The sequence below is a fragment of the Cucurbita maxima genome, unplaced genomic scaffold (assembly GCF_002738345.1).
Source record: "Cucurbita maxima cultivar Rimu unplaced genomic scaffold, Cmax_1.0 Cma_Scf00001, whole genome shotgun sequence".
NCBI lineage: Eukaryota > Viridiplantae > Streptophyta > Magnoliopsida > Cucurbitales > Cucurbitaceae > Cucurbita > Cucurbita maxima.
In genome coordinates, this window is record NW_019272017.1 from 9,375,150 (window position 1) to 9,401,433 (window position 26,284).

Sequence of the window (26,284 nt, forward strand, 5' to 3'; positions counted from 1 at the left end):
TTTTGAGGCATTTCATGTCTGGCAGGCCTAGACATGATATTTTTGAGGCGTCATACGCCCTAGAACTACAAAAGTAAAAACACTAGAATGAAAAGACATGACAAGGGTTTGGCTTGCCATAGGCATGCGGCCATGGGCAACACGCCCTGGACGAGCATGACCGTGACACATAGCACCGTGGATTAGCACATTTGACTTTGGATCAAAAGGTTGTGGGTTCGATTCACACTGTGGTCTTCATTCTTTTTTCTTTTCAATCAGTTATTTTTATTTACCGTTTGTCGATTAATTACGCAATTTCGCCACTAACTGTAGCAGCATCTATCTGCAATCCCTATTAATTTTGCAAGTTCAGCACCAGCGGTAGAAGCACCATTCGCAAGTCACGAGGTGAAGAACAATTGACCGCATAGCGTAGTAGATTGGCGCGTCTGACTTTAGATTCGAAGGTCGTGGTTTTGACTCCCACTATGTTCGACTAGTCGATTAATTACTCAAGTTCGGCACTAACTGTAGTAGCACTCTCTGCGAGTCACGAGATGACAAACAAATGACCACATAGAGCAGTGGATTAGCGCGCCTAACTTCCCATGAGATCGTTGTGGGTTTGACTCCCACTCTGGTCGTCGGTCTTCTTTCTTTTCAATCTCTTAATTTTATTTATCGTTTGTCGATTAAATACGCAAGTTCGCCACTAGCTGTAGCAGCACTGTCTACGAGTCACGAGATGATGTACAAATGACCGCATAGCGCAGTGGATTAGCGCCTCTGACTTCGGATCAGAAGGTTGTGGGTTTGACTCCCACTGTGGTCATCTGTCTTCTTTCTTTTCAATCACTTATTTTTATTTATCGTTTGTCAATTAATTACGCAAGTTCATCAATAGATGTAGCAGTACTGTCTGCGATTCATAAAAGCATGAACAAATGATCGAATTATAGGTTAGTGCGTATGTCTTAAAATCATAAGGTTGTGGGTCCGAACCCCACTGTGGTTGTTGGTCTTCTTTCTTTTCAATCACTTATTTTTATTTATCGTGTGTCGATTAATTACACAAGTTCGCCACTAACTGTAGCAGCACTGTCTGCGAGTCACAAGATGATGAACAAATGACCGCATAGTGTAGTGGATTAGCATGTCTGACTTCGGATCAAAAGGTCGTGGGTTTGACTCCCACTGTCGTCGTCGTCGATCTTCTTTCTTTTCAATCACTTATTTTTATTTATCGTTTGTCGATTATTTACGAGATGATGAACAAATGACAGCATAGTGCATTGGATTAGCGAGTCTAACTTTGGATCAGATGGTCGTGGGTTTGACTCCTATTGTTGTCGTCGGTCTTCTTTACGAGATGAAGACAAATGACCGCATAGTTCATTGGATTAGCGAGTCTAACTTTGGATTAGATGGTTGTGGGTTTGACTCCTATTGTGGTCGTCGGTCTTCGTTCATTTAAATGTTTTATTTTTATTTATCGTTTGTCAATTAATTATGCAAGTTCATCAATAGCTGTAGCAGTACTGTCTGCAACTCATAAGAGCATGAACAAATTACTGGATTATATATTAGTGCGTATGTCTTCAGACCAGTAGGTCGTGGGTTCGAACCCCACTGTGGTTGTTGGTCTTCTTTTTTTTCAATCACTTATTTATATTTATCGTTTGTCGACTAAATATGCAAGTTCGCCACTAGCTGTAGCAGCACTATCTACGAGTCACGAGATGATGAACAAATGACCGCATAGCGCAGTGGATTAGCGCGTCTGACTTCGGATCAGAAGGTCGTGGGTTTTACTCCCACTGTGGTCATCTGTCTTCTTTCTTTTCAATCACTTATTTTTATTTATCGTTTGTCAATTAATTACGCAAGTTCATAAATAGCTGTAGCAGTACTGTCTGCAACTAATAAGAGAATGAACAAATGATCGGATTATAGATTAGTGCGTATGTCTTAAAATCATAAGGTTGTGGGTTCGAACCCCACTATGGTTGGTTGGTCTTCGTCTTCTTCCTTTTCAATCACTTATTTTTATTTATCGTGTGTCGATTAATTACACAAGTTCGCCACTAACTGTAGCAGCACTGTCTGTGAGTCACGAGATGATGAACAAATGACTTAATAGTGTAGTGGATTAACGTGTTTGACTTTAGATCAGATGGTCGTGAGTTTGATTCCTATTGTGGTCGTCGGTCTTCTTTCTTTTCAATGTATTATTTTTATTTATCGTTTGTCGATTAAATATGCAAGTTCGCCACAAACTGTAGCAGCACTCTCTACGAGTGACGAGATATCAAACAAATGATCGCATAGTGACACAATCGCATGTTTAAAGGCAGCGGACTAGCGAAATCGCACGTTTAAAGGCAGCGGACTAGCGAAATCGCACGTTTAAAGGCAGCGGACTAGCGAAATCGCACGTTTAAAGGCAGCGGACTAGCGATTGTGTGGCACTCACTTTCCAACGACAAGTGAGCTAAGCCAATTTGTACTTGCGTCGCCTAAGGCCAAGCGACGTATGATCAAGCCTCTAGCCTCGGTTTTAAAAGAAGGTTTTTGGAAAACGAGGGTAGAGAGAGATTTTAGAAAGAGAGATTTGTGAAAGAGACGTTATATAAGCAAGCAAGAGAGAGATAACAACGGCTTAGCATATATAACCTTGGGTAGGGAGAAGTTGACAACTAGTCATATCCCCCTATGGTACATTTTGAGGCATTTCATGTCTGGCAGGCCTAGACATGATATTTTTGAGGCATTTCATGTCTGGCAGGCCTAGACATGATATTTTTGAGGCGTCATACGCCCTAGAACTACAAAAGTAAAAACACTAGAATGAAAAGACATGACAAGGGTTTGGCTTGCCATAGGCATGCGGCCATGGGCAACACGCCCTGGACGAGCATGACCGTGACACATAGCACCGTGGATTAGCACATTTGACTTTGGATCAAAAGGTTGTGGGTTCGATTCACACTGTGGTCTTCATTCTTTTTTCTTTTCAATCAGTTATTTTTATTTACCGTTTGTCGATTAATTACGCAATTTCGCCACTAACTGTAGCAGCATCTATCTGCAATCCCTATTAATTTTGCAAGTTCAGCACCAGCGGTAGAAGCACCATTCGCAAGTCACGAGGTGAAGAACAATTGACCGCATAGCGTAGTAGATTGGCGCGTCTGACTTTAGATTCGAAGGTCGTGGTTTTGACTCCCACTATGTTCGACTAGTCGATTAATTACTCAAGTTCGGCACTAACTGTAGTAGCACTCTCTGCGAGTCACGAGATGACAAACAAATGACCACATAGAGCAGTGGATTAGCGCGCCTAACTTCCCATGAGATCGTTGTGGGTTTGACTCCCACTCTGGTCGTCGGTCTTCTTTCTTTTCAATCTCTTAATTTTATTTATCGTTTGTCGATTAAATACGCAAGTTCGCCACTAGCTGTAGCAGCACTGTCTACGAGTCACGAGATGATGTACAAATGACCGCATAGCGCAGTGGATTAGCGCCTCTGACTTCGGATCAGAAGGTTGTGGGTTTGACTCCCACTGTGGTCATCTGTCTTCTTTCTTTTCAATCACTTATTTTTATTTATCGTTTGTCAATTAATTACGCAAGTTCATCAATAGATGTAGCAGTACTGTCTGCGATTCATAAAAGCATGAACAAATGATCGAATTATAGGTTAGTGCGTATGTCTTAAAATCATAAGGTTGTGGGTCCGAACCCCACTGTGGTTGTTGGTCTTCTTTCTTTTCAATCACTTATTTTTATTTATCGTGTGTCGATTAATTACACAAGTTCGCCACTAACTGTAGCAGCACTGTCTGCGTGTCACGAGATGACAAATAAATGATTGCATACCGTAGTGGATTAGTGCATCTGACTTTGAGAAGGTTGTGGGTTTGACTCCAATCATTTTTATTTATCGTTTGACGATTAATTACGCAAGTTCGCCGCTAACTATAGCAGCACCATCTGTCAGTCACGAGACAATGAACAAATGATCGCATAGTATAGTCGATTAGCGCATCTGACTTAGGATCGTAAGGTCGTGGGTTTGACTTCTATTGTGGTCGGTGATGTTCCTATTAATTTTGCAAGTTCAACACTAGCTATAGAAGCACCATCTGCGAATCACGAAACAATAAACAAATGATTGCATAGTGCAATGGATTATTGTGTTTGACTTTAGATTCGAAGGTTGTTGGTTCAACACCCACTGTATTCATCGGTCTACTTTCTTTTCAATCATTTATCGTTTGTCGATTAATTACACAAGTTCGCCACTACCTGTAACAGCACCATCTGCGAGTCACGAGATGACAAACAAATGATTGCATAGTGTAGTGGATTAGTGCGTTTGACTTTGGATCAGAAGGTCATGGGTTTGACTCCCACTGTGGTTGTTGTCTTTTTCATATTTTATTCACTTATTTTTATTTATCGTTTGTCGATTAATTACGTAAATTCGCCACTAACTATAGCAACACCATCTACAAGTCACGAGGTGATGAACAACAATTGATTGCATAGCGCAATCTATTAGCTTGTTTGACTTTAGATCAGAAGTTCTTGAGTTCGACTCCCACTATGGTTGTTGGTCTTCTTTCTTTTCAATCACTTATTTTTATTTATCGTTTGTCGATTAATTAGGCAAGTTCGCCACACAAATTCCACCCCCAAAAACCATACTTTGATTGAGCCTCAACTATATCAACTGTACTCGAACTGTTAGATAATCATAGTCGGTAATAACATCACTGTTCTCATCGCTATTACAGAACCGTACATGAGATTTTCACCTCATACGGCTCCTTGAGGGCCATAAATAAATCTAAGGAGCATGTCGGGATTATTTATCTTAATATGTCTTTTTTGTAGAAGAGTATAGGATAAAAATCTATCGTGTGGCCCCCAATTAACCCAATAGAATTCTGTCTTTTTGTAGAAGAGTATAGGATAAAAATCTATCGTGTGGCCCCCAATTAACCCAATAGAATTCTGTCTTGGGAGTCACGAGATGATGAACAAATGACCGCATAGGGATTAGCGCATTTGACTTCAGATCAGAAGGTCGTAATTTTGACTCCCACTATATTCGGTCTGTTCCATTTTTGTGCACTTATTTTTATTTATCGTTTGACGATTAATTACGCAAGTTCGACACTAACTGTAGCAGCCTCTCTGCGAGTCACGAGATAACAAACAAATGACCGTATAATGCAGTGTATTAGTGCGTTTAACTTTAGATCAGAAGGTCTTGGGTTCGACTCCCACTTTAGTTGGTTGGTCTTTTTTCTTTTCCATCACTTATTTTTATTTATCGTTTGTCAATTAAATACGCAAGTTTGCCACTAGTTGTAGCAGCACTGTCTGCGAGTCACGAGATGATGAACAATGATCGCATAGCGCAGTGGATTAGCCCATTTGACTTCAGATCAGAAGGTCGTGGGTTTGACTCCCACTGTGGTCATTTTATTTATCGTGTGTCGATTAATTACACAAGTTCGCCACTAACTGTAGCAGCACTGTTTACGAGTCACGAGATGATGAAGAAATGACCGCATAGTGTAGTGGATTAGCGTGTTTGACTTTGGATCAGATGGTCGTGGGTTTGACTTCTATTGTGGTCGTCGGTCTTCTTTCTTTTAAATGTTTTATTTTTATTTATCGTTTGTTAATTAATTATGCAAGTTCATCAATAGTTGTAGCAGTACTGTCTGCAACTCATAAGAGCATGAACAAATGACCGGATTATATATTAGTGCGTATGTCTTCAGACCAGTAGGTCGTGGTTTCAAACCCCACTGTGGTTGTTGGTCTTCTTTCTTTTCAATCACTTATTTTTATTTATCGTGTGTCGATTAATTACACAAGTTCGCCACTAACTGTAGCAGCACTGTCTGCGAGTCACAAGATGATGAACAAATGACCGCATAGTGTAGTGGATTAGCATGTCTGACTTCGGATCAAAAGGTCGTGGGTTTGACTCCCACTATCGTCGTCGTCGATCTTCTTTCTTTTCAATCACTTATTTTTATTTATCGTTTGTCGATTATTTACGAGATGATGAACAAATGACAGCATAGTGCATTGGATTAGCGAGTCTAACTTTGGATCAGATGGTCGTGGGTTTGACTCCTATTGTTGTCGTCGGTCTTCTTTACGAGATGAAGACAAATGACCGCATAGTTCATTCGATTAGCGAGTCTAACTTTGGATTAGATGGTTGTGGGTTTGACTCCTATTGTGGTCGTCGGTCTTCGTTCATTTAAATGTTTTATTTTTATTTATCGTTTGTCAATTAATTATGCAAGTTCATCAATAGCTGTAGCAGTACTGTCTGCAACTCATAAGAGCATGAACAAATGACCGGATTATATATTAGTGCGTATGTCTTCAGACCAGTAGGTCGTGGGTTCGAACCCCACTGTGGTTGTTGGTCTTCTTTTTTTTCAATCACTTATTTATATTTATCGTTTGTCGATTAATTACACAAGTTCGCCACTAACTGTAGCAGCACTGTCTGCGAGTCACAAGATGATGAACAAATGACCGCATAGTGTAGTGGATTAGCATGTCTGACTTCGGATCAAAAGGTCGTGGGTTTGACTCCCACTATCGTCGTCGTCGATCTTCTTTCTTTTCAATCACTTATTTTTATTTATCGTTTGTCGATTATTTACGAGATGATGAACAAATGACAGCATAGTGCATTGGATTAGCGAGTCTAACTTTGGATCAGATGGTCGTGGGTTTGACTCCTATTGTTGTCGTCGGTCTTCTTTACGAGATGAAGACAAATGACCGCATAGTTCATTCGATTAGCGAGTCTAACTTTGGATTAGATGGTTGTGGGTTTGACTCCTATTGTGGTCGTCGGTCTTCGTTCATTTAAATGTTTTATTTTTATTTATCGTTTGTCAATTAATTATGCAAGTTCATCAATAGCTGTAGCAGTACTGTCTGCAACTCATAAGAGCATGAACAAATTACTAGATTATATATTAGTGCGTATGTCTTCAGACCAGTAGGTCGTGGGTTCGAACCCCACTGTGGTTGTTGGTCTTCTTTTTTTTCAATCACTTATTTATATTTATCGTTTGTCGACTAAATATGCAAGTTCGCCACTAGCTGTAGCAGCACTATCTACGAGTCACGAGATGATGAACAAATGACCGCATAGCGCAGTGGATTAGCGCGTCTGACTTCGGATCAGAAGGTCGTGGGTTCGACTCCCACTGTGGTCATCTGTCTTCTTTCTTTTCAATCACTTATTTTTATTTATCGTTTGTCAATTAATTACGCAAGTTCATAAATAGCTGTAGCAGTATTGTCTGCAACTAATAAGAGAATGAACAAATGATCGGATTATAGATTAGTGCGTATGTCTTAAGATCAAAAGGTTGTGGGTTTGAACCCCACTGTGGTTGGTAAGTCTTCCTTCTTTTCAATCACTTATTTTTATTTATCGTTTGTCAATTATTTACGAGATGATGAACAAATCACGCATAGTGCATTGGATTAGCGAGTCTAACTTTGGATCAGATGGTCGTGGGTTTGACTCCTATTATGGTCGTCGGTCTTCTTTCTTTTCAATGTTTTATTTTTATTTATCGTTTGTCGATTTATTATGCAAGTTTGCCACAAACTGTAGCAGCACTCTCTATAGTGGATTAGCACATTTGACTTCGGATCAAAAGGTTGTGGGTTTGATTCACACTGTGGTCTTGCTTCTTTTTTCTTTCCAATTAGTTATTTTTATTTATCGTTTGTCGATTAATTACCAATTTCGCCACTAATTGTAGCAGCATCATCTGCGAGTCACGAGACGATGAAAAAATGACCGCATAGCATAGTAGATTAGCGCGTCTGACTTCGGATCAGAAGGTCGTTGGTTCGACTTCCATTGTGGTCGATGATGTCCCTATTAATTTTGCAAGTTCAGCACTATCGGTAGAAGCACCATCTGCAAGTCACGAGATGAAGAACAATTGACCGCATAGCGCAGTTGATTGGCGCGTCTGACTTCAGATTCGAAGGTCGTGGTTTTGACTCACACTATGTTCGGTCAGTCGATTAATTACGCAAGTTCGGCACTAACTGTAGCAGCACTCTGTGCGAGTCACGAGATGACAAACAAATGACCACATAGCGCAGTAGATTAGCGTGCCTAACTTCCCATTAGATCGTTGTGTGTCTGACTACGTATTAGTGTGTCTGACTACGTATTAGAAGGTCGTGGGTTTGACTCCCATTATGGTCGATGATGTTCCTATTGATTCTTTTCAATCACTTATATTTATTAATCGTTTGTATATTAATTACGCAAGTTCGCCACTGACGGTAGCAGCACCATCTGCGAGTCACAAGATGATAAACAAATGACCGCATAGCGTAGTGGATTAGCGCGTATGACTTTAGATCAGAAGGTCGTTGGTATGACTCCCACTGTGGTCATCGGTTTTCTTTCTTTTCAGTCATTAATTTATATTTATCTTTGTCGATTAATTATGCAAGTTCGTTACTAACTGTAACAGCACCATCTGCGAGTCACGAGACGACGAATAAACGACCGCATAGCGTATTGGATTAGCGCGTTTGACTTCGGATTAGAAGGTCGTGGGTTTGACTTCCATTGTGGTCGATGATGTTCCTATGAATAATGCAAGTTCACCACTAGCTGTAGAAACACCATCTGCAAGTCACGAGTTGATTAGTGCTTCTTACTTCTTCCTTTTTTATTCACTTATTTTTATTTATTTTTCGATTAATTACGCAAGTTCGAATCTAACTTAGGATCGGAAGGTCGTGGGTTCGACTTCCATTGTGGTCGATGATGTAGAAGCACCATCTACAAGTCACGAGATGAAGAACAATTGACTACATAGCGCAGTTGATTGGCACGTCTGCGTCTGACTTCATATTCGAATTCCGTGGTTTTGACTCCCAATATGTTCGATATTCTTTCATTTTTTATTCACTTATTTGTCGATTAATTACGCAAGTTCGTCACTAACTGTAGCAGTACTATCTGTAAGTCACAAGATGATGAACCAATGACTGCGTAACGTAGTGGATTAGCGCGTTTGACTTCATATTAGAAAGTCGTTGGTTCAACTCCCACTGTGGTTGTCCGGTGTTTTTTCTTTTCAATCACTTATTTTTATTTATCGTTAACTGTAGCAGCACCATCTGCGAGTCACGAGACGACGAAATAATGACCGCATAGCGCAATGGATTAGCGCGTCTGACTTCGGTTAGATGGTCGTGATTTTGACTCCCCGCCGGTCTTCTTCCTTTTTTATTCACTTGTTTTTATTATGATCGTTGTGGGTTCGACGCACTAACTATAGCAGCACTGTATGCGAGTCATGAAAAAATGAACAAATGATCGCATCAAATGATCGCATGGTGCAGTTGATTAGCCAGTCTGACCTTGGATAAAAAGGTTGCGTTCGACATCCACTATGGTCGTGGGTTTTCTTTCTTTTCAATCACCTAATTTTATTTATCGATTGTCGATAACCTACGCAAGTTCGCCACTAACTGTAGAAGCACCATCTGCGAGTCACAAGACAATAAACAAATGACCGCATAGTGAAGTGGATTAGCGTGTTTGACTTTGGATCAGAAGGTTGTAGGTTTGACTCCCACTGTGGACGATAGTCTTCGTTCTTGTCAATTACTTATTTTTATTAATCGTTTGTCAATTAATTACGCAAGTTCGCCATTAACTGTAGCAGCACTGTCTGTGCGAGTCATGAAAAGATGAACAAATGACCGCATAGCGCAGATTAGCGAGTCTGAGGAGAGAAGCTGCTTGACTAATAGTTTAGATAGTAAAAAGGCAGAATCTATCAGTAGATTCATTCTAAGTTTATTGGTTGGACAGATGATCTTAAGCTTTTGGATCAAAAGGTCGTGGGTTCGACTTCCACTGTGGTCGTCTGGGTCTTCTTTCTTTTCAATCACCCATTGTCGATTAATTTCGCTTCAATCACCTAAAGAAGCTATCAATAAAACAATAAGAGTTGTTGATGGAGCTGACACTTCTGGTCAATCATATCCTTCTCAAGAGTTAAGAATGCCTCGATCTAATGGGAGGGTTATAACTCATCCAGCTATCAATAAAACAACAAGAGTTGTTGATGGAGCTGACACTTCTGGTCAATCATATCCCTCTCAAGAGTTAAGAATGCCTCGATGTAATGGGAGGGTTATAACTCATCCCGATGGAGCTGACACTTCTGGTCAATCATATCCCTCTCAAGAGTTAAGAATGCCTCGATGTAATGGGAGGGTTATAACTCATCCCGATGGAGCTGACACTTCTGGTCAATCATATCCCTCTCAAGAGTTAAGAATGCCTCGATGTAATGGGAGGGTTATAACTCATCCCGAACGTTACTTGGGTTTGGCAGAAACTCAAGTTATCATACCTGATGATNGCATTGAGGATAAAGATAGAGATTAGTGGATTAAAGTAGCTGACACTTCTGGTCAATCATACAAGAGTTGTTGATGGAGCTGACACTTCTGGTCAATCATATCCTTCTCAAGAGTTAAGAATGCCTCGATGTAATGGGAGGGTTATAACTCATCCCGATGGAGCTGACACTTTCTCAAGAGTTAAGAATGCCTCGATGTAATGGGAGGGTTATAACTCATCCCGATGGAGCTGACACTTCTGGTCAATCATATCCCTCTCAAGAGTTAAGAATGCCTCGATGTAATGGGAGGGTTATAACTCATCCCGAACGTTACTTGGGTTTGGCAGAAACTCAAGTTATCAGGCTCGATGTAATGGGAGGGTTATAACTCATCCCGAACGTTACTTGGGTTTGGCAGAAACTCAAGTTATCATACCTGATGATGGCATTGAGGATAAAGATAGAGATTAGTGGATTAAAGTAGCTGACACTTCTGGTCAATCATATCCTTCTCAAGAGTTAAGAATGCCTCGATGTAATGGGAGGGTTATAACTCACATCCCGAACGTTACTTGGGTTTGGCAGAAACTCAAGTTATCATACCTGATGATGGCATTGAGGATAAAGATAGAGATTAGTGGATTAAAGTAGCTGACACTTCTGGTCAATCATATCCTTCTCAAGAGTTAAGAATGCCTCGATGTAATGGGAGGGTTATAACTCATCCCGAACGTTACTTGGGTTTGGCAGAAACTCAAGTTATCATACCTGATGATGGCATTGAGGATAAAGATAGAGATTAGTGGATTAAAGTAACCAGTAACCAGATACGGTAAAACCTATTGGTGGATAAAGATAGAGATTAGTGGATCTAAAAGAGGAAACGAGACCAAACCGGTAAGGTACAGACCTTTAAAGCTCGACTAGTAGCAAAGGGTTATACCTAAAGAGAGGGGGTGGACTATGAATAAACTTTTTCTCCTGTTGCTATGCTTAAATTGATTAGAATACTCTTGTCTATTGCCACATTTTATGATTATGAAATTTGGCAAATGGATGTTAAGACAGCATTTCTTAACGACAATCTTGAAGAGAGTATCTATATGGCTCAACCAGAGGGGTTCATTGAACCGGATCACGAGCAAAGGGTTTGCAAGCTTAAAAGATCCATTTATGGGTTGAAGCAAGCATCTCGATCCTGGAATATAAAGTTTGATACTGCGATCAAATCTTATGGTTTTAAACAGAATGTTGACGAACCATGTGTTTATAAAAGGATAGTCAACTCTACAATAGCTTGCCTAGTGTTGTACGTTGACGATATCTTACTCATTGAAAATGATGTGGGATTTCTAACTAACATTAAGCATTGGCTAGCGACACAATTCCAAATGAAAGATTTGGGAGAGACTCAGTTTGTTCTTGGAATCCAAATTATTCGGAATCGCAAGCATAAATCACTAACATTGTCTCAGGCATCGTACATCGACAAAATGTTGATTCGATATAAGATGTAGGACTCCAAGAAAGGATTATTATCTTTCAGGCATGGAGTTCATTTGTCGAAGGAACAAAGACCTAAGACCCCTCAAGAAGTTGAGGATATGAGACACATTCCCTATGCATCAGCGGTCAGTAGTCTGATGTATGCCATGCTGTGTACCCGACCCGACATATGCTATACTGTGAAAATTGTCAACAGATATCAGTCCAATCTGGGATGTGCTCATTGGACTGCCATTAAGAATATCCTCAAGTATCTTAGGAGAACGAGGGACTATATGCTAATGTACGGTGCTAAGGATCTGATTCTTACAGGGTAAACTGACTTAGATTTTCAGACCGATGTAGATTCGAGGAAATCGACATTAGGATCTGTCTTCACTCTGAACAGAGGAGCAATAATATGGAGAAGCATAAAGCAAGGTTGCATTGTTGATTCCACCATTGAGGCTGAGTATGTTGCTGCTTGTGAAGTAGCGAAAGAATCTGTATGGCTTAGGAAGTTCTTAATTGATTTGGAAGTCGTTCCAGATATGCATCTTCCCGTTACTCTTTATTGTGATAACAGTGGAGCAGTTGCAAATTCAAAAGAACCAAGAAGCCATAAGCGAGGAAAACATATTGAGCGCAATTATCATCTCATAAGGGAGATTGTGCAACGAGGAGATGTGATCATCACACAGATAGCTTCAGAGCACAACATTGCTGGTCCATTTACAAAGCCCCTCACGGCTAAAGTGTTTGAAGGGCACCTAGTGAGTCTAGGATTACGAGTTATGTAATCTAGGGCAAGTGGGAGAAAAGGCATGAGTATGTAATGCCCTAGTTCATTGTATTTATGTCTTTCTCTCTACTCAACGTTATAAAACTTCACTAGAGTTTTAGTCCAAGTGGGAGTTTGTTGGGTTTTATGTCCTAAAACTCATAGTTTGTAAACAAAACATATTCTATTTTCAAAAAAGTTATTATTGTTGTTTATTCAGTAAAGATTGTTATTGAATAAAGTGAATTTTACAGATCATTAATCTAAATTCAATAAACTAAGAACACTCTGGCTATAGTATGATTACTTGAACTATATGTAGAGACATAACAGTTGATCAAGTTCAAGTATATAGTCAAAATGATCTATAGTATAAAGATAAGGCTGAGTACTTTATTCTAGGGACATTATGGATGCGGCCCACTTTTGTATATGATATAAATAATGTGATCACTAAATTGTACATGTGGAGACATGTGAGTGGGGGCGTCCTATGCAATGAGTATTGCATAAGATTGGACCATGAAGAAAATCACTCTCACTTTATAATGTCATTTACTGTTGAGACTAATTTTCTTTTCATTCGATAACCTAGGTAACTCGATCTTAATTCTGAGCTAACCAAGAACTCTTGTTTATTCAGAATTATCCTTAGATTTGCATGAGTGAGAGCGGCTCAAGTTCGCCGACTCAATTGGTCTCCCATTTCAGGGGTAAGACTGGGTAAATGGCTGGGGAAGTAGGGGATCAGTGAGACATAAGAAACAAGAAGTAACTTCAGGGGTAAAACGGTAAATTGACCCAGCTCTAGTTACGAACAACCTGTGAAGGATCGACTTACTAATCATGATTATATCAAATGAACAGAAATATATCTATAGTGAGGGGAGTGCAACTACTAAGCTATAGTGGAATGTTCTTGTAGTTAACAGATATTGGTTAACAAGATTAATGAGTTTAACAGGTTAATCTTGGATCGTTGGATCCCATGATCTATAGGTCCATTAGGTTCCTCTGCTAGCTCATATCGAACTAAACCATAGAACAATATGATTAGTGAGTTCGAAGTGTTCGAATTCAAATTAGGGAGAATGCGCTACATATATACGATATATTTAACTGCATTTTTGTTTTATTTACGAATTAAACAAAAAGAGAGAATCTGATATATTTAAATAAGATTTAAATATCTCAATCAAATATGTGTCGGAATTAATTGGGATTGGCACTCAAATTGATTGTTGAATCAAAATGAAGAAAGTCAAAATGTTGACTTCATTTAATCGAAAAATCCATGTAGTGGAAATTTGAGGTGTCAAAATTTAGTTTAACCAAACTTGCATGCTTGCCAAATAAACCCCACAAATTTGAGTGGAATTTTGAGTGTCAAAATTTGGTTAACTCAAGCATGCATGCTTGCCACATAATCCCAAACATTTGAGTGAAATTTTGAGTGTCAAAATTTGGTGATCTCAAATTTGCATGAACATGCAAGCATGACTTTATAAATAGAGTGATCATAATACATGAAAGGTCTTCTTCTTAGTGAAAACCCTTGAGAAAAACCTCTCACAAACACTCTCTTCATATATACAAAATCCCTCCCAAGTTTAGTCACTCACCAGATTCCACAATTCCGTTCTAAGGCCGGAGGATAATGGAGAAGACACTAGTGGTGGTTCGAAACCGGCTCAAGAGGAAAAAGAAATTTGAACTACAAAAGGTTAATATTCAAATTCATTAAGTTTAAATACTTATGAACATGCTAGTTATTTACTATAATTGATATTCTAAAAGTGTCTAAGATCCAAATTACTTCTGCATGTGTTATATTAACACCATCAAGTTCGCCACTAACTATAGCAGCACCATCTACAAGTCACAAGACAACGAACAAATGACCGCATAGCGTAGTGGATTAGCGCGTCTGACTTTGGATTAGAAGCTCGTGGGTTCGACTCCTGGTTGTCGGTCTTCTTTCTTTTCAATCACTTATTTTTTTATTTATCGTTTGTTGATTTATTACGCAAGTTCGCACCTAACTGTAGCAGCACTATCTACGAGTCTGAAATAATGAACAAATGATCGCATAGTGCAGTGGATTAGTGAGTCTGATTTTGGATTAGAAGGTTGTGGGTTTGACTCCCACTGTGGTCGTGGGTCTTCTTTCTTTTCAATCACCTAATTTTATTTATCGATTGTCGATTAATTACGCAAGTTCGCCACTAACTATAGAAGCACCATTTGCGAGTCACAAGATAAGAAACAAATGATTGCATAGTGTAGTGGATTAGTGTGTCTAACTTTGAATCAGAAGGTTTTGGGTTTAACTCTCATTATGGTCGTTAGTCTTAGCACCATCTGCGAGTCACGAGATGGCAAACAAACGACCGCATAGTGTAAAGGATTAGTGCGTCCGACTTCGGATCAGAAGGTCATGGGTTTGACTCCCACTGCTGTTGTCAGACTTCTTTCTTGTCAATCACTTATTTTTATCTATCTTTGTCAATTAATTACGCAAGTTCGCCACTAACTGTAGCTCAATCACTTATTTTTATTTATCGTTTGTCGATTAATTATGCAAGTTTGCCACTAACTGTAGCAGCACTATCTGCAAGTCACAAGATGATGAACAAATGACTGCATAGTGTAATGGATTAGTGTGTTTGATTTTGGATTAGAAGGTTGTGGGTTCAACTTACATTGTAGTCATTGGTTTTCTTTCTTTTCTTTCACTTATTTTCATTTATCTTTGTCGATTAATTATGCAAGTTCGCCACTAACTGTAGTAGCACCATCTGCGAGTCACGAGACAACAAACAAATGACCGCATAGCGTAGTGGATTAGTGCATCTGACTTTGGATCAAAAGGTCGTGGCTTCAACTTCCATTATGGTCGATGATGTTCCTATTAATTATGCAAGTTCAGCACTAGCGGTAGAAACACCATTTGCAAGTCACTTAGTGAAGAACAATTGAACGTGTTATAGCGTTTATTTCCTTTTTTATTCACTTATTTTTATTTATCGTTGTCGATTAATTATGTAAGTTCGCAACTAACTGTAGCAGCACTGCTTGCGAGTCACAAGATGACGAACAAATGACCACACAGCGCAATGGATTAGCGCCTCTGATTTCGAATCAGAAGTTTGTGGATTCGGCTCCCATTGTGGTCGTTGGTCTTCTTTCTTTTCTATGACTTATTTTTATTTATCGTTTATCGATTAATTACGCAAGTTCGCCACTAACTATAGCAGCACCATCTGCGAGTTACAAGATGATGAACAAATGATCGCGTAGCACAGTGGATTAGTGTGTCTGACTATGTATTAGAAGGTGCAACTTTGTAGCTAACTATAGCACCACTATCTGCGAGCTACAAACCAACAAACAAATGATTGTATAGCATAGTGGTTAAGCATGTCTGACTTCAAATTAGAAGGTTATGGGTTTGACTCACACTGTGGTCGTCGGTATTCTTTCTTTTTAGTCATTTATTTTCATTTATCTTTGTCGATTAATTATGCAAGTTCACCACTAGCTGTAGAAACACCCATCTGCAAGTCACGAGATGAAGAACAATTGACTGATCAGATGGTCTTGGTCTTCTTCCTTCTTTATTCACTTATTTTTATTTATTTGTCGAATAATTACGCAAGTTCGAAACTAACTATAGCACCATCATCTGCGAGCCGCAAAACAATGAACAAATGACCGCATAGCGCAGTGGATTAGCGCTTTTGACTTTGAATTCATGGGTTCGACTCCCACCGCCACTAACAATAGCAGCACCATCTGTCAGTCACGAGACAACGAACGACCGCATAGCGTAATGGATTAGTGCTTTTAACTTAGTATCGAAAGGTCGTGGGTTTTACTCCCGATGATGTTCCTATTAATTTTGCAAGTTCAGCACTAGTTGTAGAAGCACCATCTACAAGTCACGAGATCAAGTTCTTCTATTTTTATTCACTTATTTGTCGATTAATTACTCAAGTTTGGCACTAATTATAGCAGCACTCTCTGCAAGTCACGAGATGACAAACAAATGACCGCAAAGTGCAGTGGATTAGAGCGTCTGACTTCGCATCAAATGGTTGTGGGTTTGACTCCCATTGTGGTCTGGTCGTTGGTCTCTTCTTTCTTTTCAATCACTTATTTTTATTTATCGTTTGTCAATTAATTACGCAAGTTCGTCACTAACTGTAGCAGCATTGTCTACAAGTTACGAGATGATGAACCAATGATCGCATAGCGTAGTGGATTAGCGCGTCTGACTTTGTATTAAAAGGTCGTTGGTTCAATCACTTATTTTTATTTATCGTTAACTGTAGCAGCACCATCTGCGAGTCACGAGACGACGAAATAATGACTGCATAGCGCAATGGATTAACGCGTCTGACTTCGGATTAGAAGGTCGTGGGTTTGACTTCCATTGTAGTCGATGATGTTCCTATTAATTATGCAAGTTCACCACTAGCTGTAGAAACACTATCTGCAAGTCACGAGATGAAGAACAATTGACCACATAGCCACTAAGCTGTAGAAACACCATCTCCAAGTCACGAGATGAAGAACAATTGACCACATAGCGCAATTTATTAGTGTTTCTGACTTCGGATCAGATGGTCGTGGACTCCCACTATGGTCGGTCTTCTTCCTTTTTTATTCACTTATTTTTATTTATTTTTCGATTAATTATGCAAGTTCGCAAATAACTGTAGCACCACCATCCGCGAGCCGCGAGACAACAAGGAAATGACCGCATAACGCAGTGTATTAGCACGTCTGACTTTGGATTAGAAGGTTGTGGGTTCGACTCCCACTGTGGTCGTTCGGTCTTCTTTTTTTGAATCACTTATTTTTATTTATCGTTTATCGATTAATTACGCAAGTTCGCCACTAACTATAGCAGCACCATCTGCGAGTTACGAGATGACAAACAAATGACCGCATAGCGTAGTGGATTAGCTTGTCTAACTGTGGATTAAAATGTCCTGGGTTCGACTCCCATTGTGGTCTATGATTTTCATATTAAATATGCAAGTTCACCACTAGTTGAAGCACCATCTTCTCAAGGTCACAAGAGGGAAGAACAAGAAGAACAATTGATTAGCTTGTCGTTGGACTTTGGATTAGAAGGTAGTGAATTTGACTCCCACCATGTTCGTCCAGTCTTCTTCCTTTTTTATTCACTTATTTTTATTTATCGTTTGTCAATTTATTATGCAAGTTCGCCACTAACTATGGCAGCACTATCTACGAGTCATGAAATGACAAACAGATGATTACATAGCGCAATGGATTAGCAAGTCTTATTTTGAATTAGAAGGTCATGAGTTTGACTCCCATTGCTGTCGTGGGTTTTCTTTCTTTTCAATCACCTATTTTTCTTTATCGATTTTCGATTAATTACGCAAGTTCGCCACTAACTGAAGCATCTTTCTTCCTCGAACAATGGTTGTTTCAAGAGCTTTGTGAATAGGTCTGCGATTTGTTCATCACTTCGGCAAACGTTGAGTTCAATAATGCCTTCTTTACACAAATCACGCAAGAAATGAAATCGAACATCGATGTGCTTGCTCCTTCCATGCAACACAGGATTTTTAGACAACTTAATAGTTGACATATTATCACAATATATAATCGTCGTACTTGGTTGCTTCTGATTAAGAATTTCAAGCATTTTTCTTAACCAAATTGCTTGGCACGAGCATGCTGCTGCTGCCACAAATTCTGCTTCTGTCGTTGAGAGTGTTACAATAGGTTGCTTCTTTGAAGACCAGCAAATAGCTCCTGAACTCATCAAGAAAATACTTCCTGAAGTACTTTTACGATCGTCTATATCACCTGCATAGTCGCTATCTGTATAGCCAACTATCTTCGGATCATCTCCTTTTTTGTAGAATACCCCCAAATCATGCGAGTCATGCAATGATGAATAAATGACTGATAGCGCAGTGGATTAGTGCATCTGACTTCGGATTAGAAGGTATCTTTATTCTTGTCATTCACTTATTTTTATTTATCGTTTGCCGATTAATTACACAAGTTTATCACGAGATTATGAACAAATGATCGCATAGCGTAGTGGATTAGCGCGATTTTGGATCCGATGATGAAAAAATGACCACATAGTGCAGTGTATTTTTCGATTAATTACGCAAGTTCGCAAATAAATGTAGCACCACCATCCGCGAGCTGCGAGACGATGAACAAATGACCGCATAGCGCAGTGTATTAGCGCGTCTCACTTCGGATTAGAAAGGTCATAGGTTTGACTCCCATTGTGGTCGTCGATCTTTTTTCTTTTCAATCACTTATTTTTATTTATCGTTTGTCGATTAATTACGAGATGATGAAAAAATGACCACATAGCGTAGTGGAGTAGCGCGTATAACGGTCCTAAGGTAGCAAAATAATAGGGGTCAAGGTCGGCCAGTGAGACGATGGGGGATAAGCTTCATCGTCGAGAGGGAAACAGCCCGGATCACCAGCTAAGTCCCCTAAATGACTGCTCGGTGATAAAGGAGGTAGGGGTGCAGAGATAGCCAGGAGGTTTGCCTAGAAGCAGCCACCCTTGAAAGAGTGCGTAATAGCTCACTGATCGAGCGCTCTTGCACCATCAGGCCGAAAGGCGTAGTCGATGAACAACAGATGAATATTCCTGTACTACCCCTTGTTGGTCCCGAGGGACGGAGGAGGCTAGGTTAGCCGAAAGATGGTTATTGGTTCAAGGACACAAGGTGCCCCTGTTTTTTCAGGGTAAGAAGGGGTAGAGAAAATACCTCGAGCCAATGTTCGAGTACCAGGCGCTACGGCGCTGAAGTAACCTATACCATACTCCCAAAAAAAGCTCGAACGACCTTCAACAAAAGGGTACCTGTACCCGAAACCGACACAGGTGGGTAGGTAGAGAATACCTAGGACCTAGGGGCGAGACAACTCTCTCTAAGGAACTCGACAAAATAGCCCCGTAACTTCGGGAGAAGGGGTGCTTCCTCACAAATGGGGTCGTAGTGACCAAGCCCGGGCGACTGTTTACCAAAAACACAGGTCTCCACAAAGTCGTAAGACCATGTATGAGGGCTGACGCCTGCCTAGTGCCGGAAGGTCAAGGAAGTTGGTGACTTGATGACAGGGGAGCCGGCGACCGAAGCCCCGGTGAACGGCGGCCGTAACTATAACGGTCTTAAGGTAGCAAAACTTTGGATCAAATGGTCATGGGTTTGACTCCTATTGTGGTCGTTGGTCTTCTTTCTTTTCAATCAATTATTTTTATTTATCGTTTGTCGATTAATTACGCAAGTTCGGCACTAATTGTAACAGCACTCGAGTCACGAGATGACAAACAAATGACCGCATAGCGCAGTAGATTAGCACGTTTGACTTTGGATCAATAGGTTGTGGGTTCAATTCCCATTGTTGTCAAGTTCGCCACTAATTGTAGCAGCACTATCTGCGAGTCACGAGATAACAAACAAATGATCGCATAACGTAGTGGATTAGTGTGTTTGACTTCGGATTAAGAAGGCCATGGGTTCAACTCCCACTATGGTCGTTGGTCGTCTTTCTTTTCAGTCACTTATTTTTGTTTATCGTTTTTCGATTAATTACACAAGTTCGCCACTAATTGTAGCAGCACCATCTGCGAATTACGAGATGATGAACAATTGATCGCATAGCGTAGTTGATTTAGTGGCGTTTGATTTTGGATCAGAAGGTCTTGGTTTTGACTCCCACTATGGTTGGTTTTCTTCCTTTTTTATTCACTTATTTTTATTTATCTTTGTCCTCCCATTGTGGGCTATGATGTGCAATACTCGAGATGAAAAACAATTGATTGCATAGCTCAGTTGATTAGTGCGTTTGACTTTGGATCAGAAGGTCTTGGTTTTGACTCCCACTATGGTAGGTCTTCTTTCTTTTTTTTATTCAGTTATTTTTATTTATCTTTGTCGATTAATTACGCAAGTTCGCCACTAACTGTAGCAGTACTGTCTGCAAGTCACAAGATGACAAACAAATGACCGCATAGTGCAGTGGATTAGCGTGTTTGACTTAGGATCAGAAGGTCGTGGGTTTGACTCCTACTGTGGTCGTTGATCTTTTTTCTTTTTAATCACTTATTTTTATTTATCGTTTTTCGATTAATTACGCAAGTTCGCCACTAACTATAGCAGCACCATCTGCGAGTTACAAGACAACAAATGAATGATTGCATAGCACAGTGGATTAGCGCGTCTGACTTTGGAGTAGAAGGTCGTGGGTTCAATTTTGATTGTGGTCGATATGATGATCCTTTTAATATTAAGCAAGTTCTCCACTAGCTGTAGAAGCACCATTCTGCAAGTCACAAGACAACGATCGAATAGCGCAGTTTACTTCGGATCAGAAGGTCTTGGTTTTGACTCACAAGACAACGATCGAATAGCGCAGTTTACTTCGGATCAGAAGGTCTTGGTTTTGACTCCCAGTATGGTCGGTCTTCTTTTTTTATTCACTTATTTAAGGTCTTGTTTTTTACTCCCAGTATGGTCGGTCTTCTTCTTTTTTTATTCACTTATTTAAGGTCTTGGTTTTGACTCCCAGTATGGTCGATCTTCTTCTTTTTTTATTCACTTATTTTTATTTATCATTTGTCGATTCTGTAGCAGCAACGTGTGCGAGTCACGAGACAACAAACGAATGACCGAATAGTGTAGTGGATTAGCGCGTCTGACTTTGGATCAAAAGGTTGTGGTTTTGACTCCCATTGTCGTCAGTCTTCTTCCTTTTTGTATTCACTTATTTTTATTTATCGATCGATTAATTACGCAAGTTAGCCACTAACTGTAGCAGCACCATCCGCGAGTCACAAGACCACAAACAAATGACTGCATAGCGCAATTGATTAGCGTGTCTGACTTCGGATCAAACGGGTTTGACTCCCACTTTGGTTGGTCTTCTTCCTTTTTATTCATTTATTTTTATTTATCGTTTGTTGATTAATTACGCAAGTTCGCCACTAACTGTAGCAGCACCATGTGCGAGTCACGAGACAATAAACAAATGATTGTATAGTGCAGTGGATTAGCGTGTTTGACTTTAGATTAGAAGGTCTTTGGTTTGATTCCCATTGTGGTCGGTCTTCTTCCTTTTTATTTTTATCGTTTTTCGATTAATTACGCAAGTTCACCACTAACTGTAGCAGCACCATCTGCGAGTCACGAGATGACAAACGAATGATTGCATAGTGCAGTGGATTAGCACATTTGACTTTTGATCAGAACGTCGTAGGTTCAACTCCCACTGTGGTTGATCTTCTTTTTTTTTTTATTCACTTATTTTTATTTATTACTTGTCAATTAATTATACAAGTTCGCCACTGTAGAGTCCTATGGATTAGTGATCTGAAAGTCGTGGTTCGACTCCAATTGAGAGCGATCTTTCTCCTTTTTATTCACATTTCTATTTATCGTTTGCTAATTACTCGCGCGTATAGATGCTATCCCCACTGCGTCTAAATTTCATCGCTCTCCCCTCCCGCTTTCTACCTGCCGTCTTATTTACCGCTTCTTTCTAAAACCCAACAAACAAAATACACAGTTCTTGAAACCTTACTAGGGTTTACCTCTCTTTCTTCCTCCATTTCCACTCACCGTGACTTCTCGTTCGCTACTTTCATTTCCCCTTTCTTCGAGTTTTTTCACATCTGTTATTCGCTCTGATCCTCACTCACCTTTCGCTCTTTCGTTTTACAGAAAATTTCAAGAAATACAACTGAATCAATTGTGTATGAATAACTTGGTGCTAGTACATGTATATTTAGAATTGTAAAATTGAAGCATGATTTGGGAATGCCGTAATGTTATCGTTCATACTAATTCAAACTTTTCGTTCTTGATATATTGCAGCTGGAAAGATCTTGATCCTGTTTGAGGAAAAATGGCCTCGGTTGGACAGCCGCCGTCCTTTAAGAAACGGGAGTTATCCGCGACGAGAGAGGAGGATAAGCTTATTGTAACTCCTCTTGGGGCTGGCACTGAAGTGGGTCGATCCTGCGTTTATATGTCTTACAAAGGCAAAGTTGTTTTGGTACGTTTTTGAACTCCTCATGATTTCCCACTCATTTTCTGGGTAGAACATACAGAACTGTAATTGAATAATTGGTCATTTTTTTTTCCCCGCTTACTTTTCTTGGAGGATAGTTCGATTGTGGAATTCACCCTGCTTACTCTGGCATGGCTGCTTTGCCGTACTTTGATGAGATTGACCCTTCAACAATTGATGTTCTGCTCATTACTCAGTATGTATTTCTTTTTAAAATAGTTATAAAATGCAGCTCTTGGATCGAACTTTGCATTTTAATTGTCTTGTTTACTTCTTCAAAATCAGTGAATGACGGTGGATGGTTTATGCAATTGCATTTGTGAATGGGTGAGGGTCACTGCTTTGAAATCTTTGCCCCTAAAGATGAAAAGCGTTCCCTTCCTGATCACATTTTTGTAGGCACAACTTGTTCAACATTTTGTTTAAAACTCACGTCTCCTTATTAAAATCCATGGCGTTTTTAGCATGGAAAATGCAGATACTCTAATCGTCTCAGCTTTCTTTATTTTCTGCCACCTTTTGTTTGTGTTCTTGTAACTAGGATAATTTTCTGCACACTTACTTTGCAGCTTTCATTTGGATCATGCCGCATCACTCCCTTATTTCTTGGAGAAGGTACCTTGCTTTTAATTGAATTGCAGTTTGATTATTGTTTGAGTACATAAACTAATTTAGCATTAATATGATAGACTACATTCAAAGGACGAGTCTTTATGACTTATGCTACTAAAGCGATCTACAAGTTGTTGCTGTCGGACTTTGTGAAAGTGAGCAAAGTTTCGATTGAAGATATGTTGTTCGACGAGCAGGACATAAATCGTTCCATGGACAAAATTGAGGTAAATGATTTCTCAGAATGGATGTCTATTGGTTTCCTGTTTCATCCATGTCGATAAAATGGATCAAATTTCATTATAGGAAATTTTAGTGATTCTACCAAATTCATGCTTTCTATTGAATCTGCTAGACGTTTTATTATTTGTTAACAGTTTATTAAACGTATTTTCCTCCCTCACTTATAGTTTCCAGAACCAAATATATCAGAACTAGAAGTGGTATTTTGTTGTATTCATGCATTTTTTTCTGATTGTTTTTTGAAATTAACTGATTTATAAATATAATTTGATTTAAATGTTATATTTCTAAAATTAACATGCATAAGAGAAGAAACAAATAGAAACAGAACAACAGAATTACCCTTCTATGGAGTTTTTGAAGTTAAAACAATTGAATTGTAATACAGTTCTAAAATTGCTTTCTGGAAAAATAAAAAGGATATCTGTATGATAATCATTTTACCCACTCTAATGCAGAGTCGTCATATTGATTACATTATTATCAACTTGCATAGGTTTTATCTCTATGCTTACAGGGCAATGATGACAACGGAAATTAGTTTCTCTTATTCAATAACAGTGCACAGTAATTGCAGGTCATTGATTTCCATCAAACAGTAGAAGTAAATGGTATTCGGTTTTGGTGTTACACTGCTGGTCATGTGCTTGGTGCTGCCATGTTTATGGTGGATATTGCTGGCGTCCGAGTCCTCTACACTGGAGACTATTCGCGTGAAGAAGATCGACATCTTCGAGCCGCCGAGATGCCTCAATTTTCTCCTGATGTTTGTATAATCGAATCTACATATGGTGTCCAGCTCCATCAACCTCGACATATTCGAGAGAAGCGCTTCACTGATGTTGTACATTCAACCATTTCTCAAGGTGGTCGTGTGCTGATTCCAGCTTTTGCCCTTGGACGTGCCCAGGAACTCCTCCTTATTCTTGACGAGTACTGGGCGAACCATCCCGAGCTCCATAATGTTCCCATATATTATGCTTCTCCTCTGGCAAAAAGATGTTTGACTGTATACGAGACGTACACGCTCTCCATGAATGATAGGATCCAAAATGCCAAATCAAACCCCTTTAGGTTCAAGTACATATCCCCACTAAAGAGCATTGAAGTTTTCAAAGATGTTGGCCCATCAGTGGTGATGGCCAGCCCTGGTGGACTTCAGAGCGGTTTATCACGACAACTCTTTGACTTGTGGTGTTCTGATAAGAAAAATTCATGTGTGCTTCCTGGTTATGTTGTTGAAGGGACACTGGCTAAGACTATCATCAATGAACCAAAGGAAGTCACCCTCATGAGTGGACTCACAGCTCCTCTTAACATGCAGGTTCATTACATTTCCTTCTCTGCTCATGCTGACTTCGCGCAGACCAGCGCGTTCTTGGAAGAGCTCATGCCGCCCAACATAATTCTCGTGCACGGAGAAGCTAATGAGATGGGGAGGCTCAAACAGAAGCTTATATCCCAGTTTTCTGATCGGAATACAAAGATTCTTACTCCAAAGAATTGTCAGTCTGTTGAAATGTACTTCAACTCTCAGAAGATGGCAAAAACTATTGGAAAATTGGCTGAGAAAACCCCAGAAGTTGGCGAAACTGTCAGCGGTTTACTGGTGAAGAAAGGATTTGCACATCAAATAATGGCACCAGATGATCTACACATCTTCTCTCAGCTATCAACTGCCAACATCAACCAGCGTATTACAATTCCATACTCGAATGCCTTTAATGTGATTGTACGCAGGCTCAAACAGGTATATGAGAGTGTAGAATCTTCAACAGATGAGGAGTCCGGAGTTCCAACGATTCTTGTGCACGATCGTGTGACAGTAAAGCACGAATCAGAGAGGCACATCTCACTTCACTGGACATCAGACCCATTAAGCGACATGGTTTCGGATTCTGTTGTAGCTCTCATCCTGAACATCAACCGCGAGGTACCGAAAGTCATCGTCGAGTCAGAGGCTGTAAAAACGGAAGAAGAGAACAAAAAGAAAGCGGAGAAGGTAACTCATGCCCTCCTTGTTTCACTCTTTGGCAATGTGAAGTTGGGAGGAAATGGGAAGCTGGTGATCAACGTTGATGGGAGTATAGCAGAGCTTGATAAACAGAGTGGGGAGGTTGAAAGTGAAAATGAAGTTCTCAAGGAAAGAGTAAAGACAGCCTTCCGGCGAATCCAATGCGCTGTGAAGCCAATTCCTCCCTCTGCATCTTAGCTCGAGCTTTCTTCCCCCACGCCGAATGAGAGACTATTCTGCCGGGAACAAAAGGTTCAAACCCTTCGACACCCGACGCAGGATCTACAGCTTGTACCCTTTCAATTAATCCATAAGGATCGGATACCCATATTCCCGGAGTCTTTTCTATATCTGGGCTGTACAAGTAGAACTGATCTGTGTTCTTGTAGCTGACTACTGACTATCATCAAATTTAGGGACATAAAAATGTATTTTACAGGTTCAAAAGTTCGAGAAATCCCAAGAATTATTTGAACTTTTTGTTTGTTTGTTTGTTGTTTGTCCACTTGGATTTTGGCGATTGTCTAAAAAAAGTAAGAGAGAGAGAGGTAGAAAAAGTCGTATGACATATCATATATGAATGGTGTTGAGCAAATGACAGCAAAGGCAGCAACTCAGAAAC

At 39.8% G+C, this 26,284-nt stretch overlaps 1 protein-coding gene, 1 long non-coding RNA gene and 8 other non-coding genes across 13 annotated transcripts in view; all 10 read left to right on the forward strand.

The window, feature by feature from the left end:
• Positions 1–26,284, forward strand: part of LOC111493399 — a 631,558-nt gene that overhangs the window by 45,174 nt on the left and 560,100 nt on the right. The gene's annotated exons all lie outside the window — the stretch shown is intronic.
• On the forward strand, positions 741–814 carry TRNAR-UCG. The gene has a single exon. It is a non-coding gene; the product is annotated as a tRNA-Arg (tRNA).
• Positions 1,112–1,185, forward strand: TRNAR-UCG. Its single transcript has one exon. It is a non-coding gene; the product is annotated as a tRNA-Arg (tRNA).
• Positions 1,735–1,808, forward strand: TRNAR-UCG. The gene has a single exon. It is a non-coding gene; the product is annotated as a tRNA-Arg (tRNA).
• On the forward strand, positions 3,483–3,556 carry TRNAR-UCG. Its single transcript has one exon. It is a non-coding gene; the product is annotated as a tRNA-Arg (tRNA).
• Positions 5,402–5,475, forward strand: TRNASTOP-UCA. Its single transcript has one exon. It is a non-coding gene; the product is annotated as a tRNA-Sec (tRNA).
• Positions 7,179–7,252, forward strand: TRNAR-UCG. The gene has a single exon. It is a non-coding gene; the product is annotated as a tRNA-Arg (tRNA).
• TRNAQ-UUG lies at positions 17,462–17,535 on the forward strand. Its single transcript has one exon. It is a non-coding gene; the product is annotated as a tRNA-Gln (tRNA).
• On the forward strand, positions 20,730–20,803 carry TRNAL-UAG. The gene has a single exon. It is a non-coding gene; the product is annotated as a tRNA-Leu (tRNA).
• Positions 22,190–26,146, forward strand: LOC111492433 (cleavage and polyadenylation specificity factor subunit 3-I-like). 3 transcript variants are annotated; one of them, XM_023141790.1, is made up of 7 exons: positions 22,190–22,343; positions 22,445–22,476; positions 22,598–22,778; positions 22,892–22,989; positions 23,363–23,408; positions 23,483–23,632; positions 24,226–26,146. In XM_023141790.1, the coding sequence occupies exons 3-7, from the start codon at positions 22,629–22,631 to the stop codon at positions 25,858–25,860; spliced, it is 2,079 nt and encodes a 692-aa protein (XP_022997558.1). In that variant the 5' UTR covers positions 22,190–22,343; positions 22,445–22,476; positions 22,598–22,628; the 3' UTR covers positions 25,861–26,146. The 3 variants fall into 3 exon arrangements, with proteins under 3 accessions (XP_022997558.1, XP_022997543.1, XP_022997550.1); XM_023141775.1 differs by having other exon boundaries at positions 22,190–22,502; XM_023141782.1 differs by lacking the exon at positions 22,445–22,476.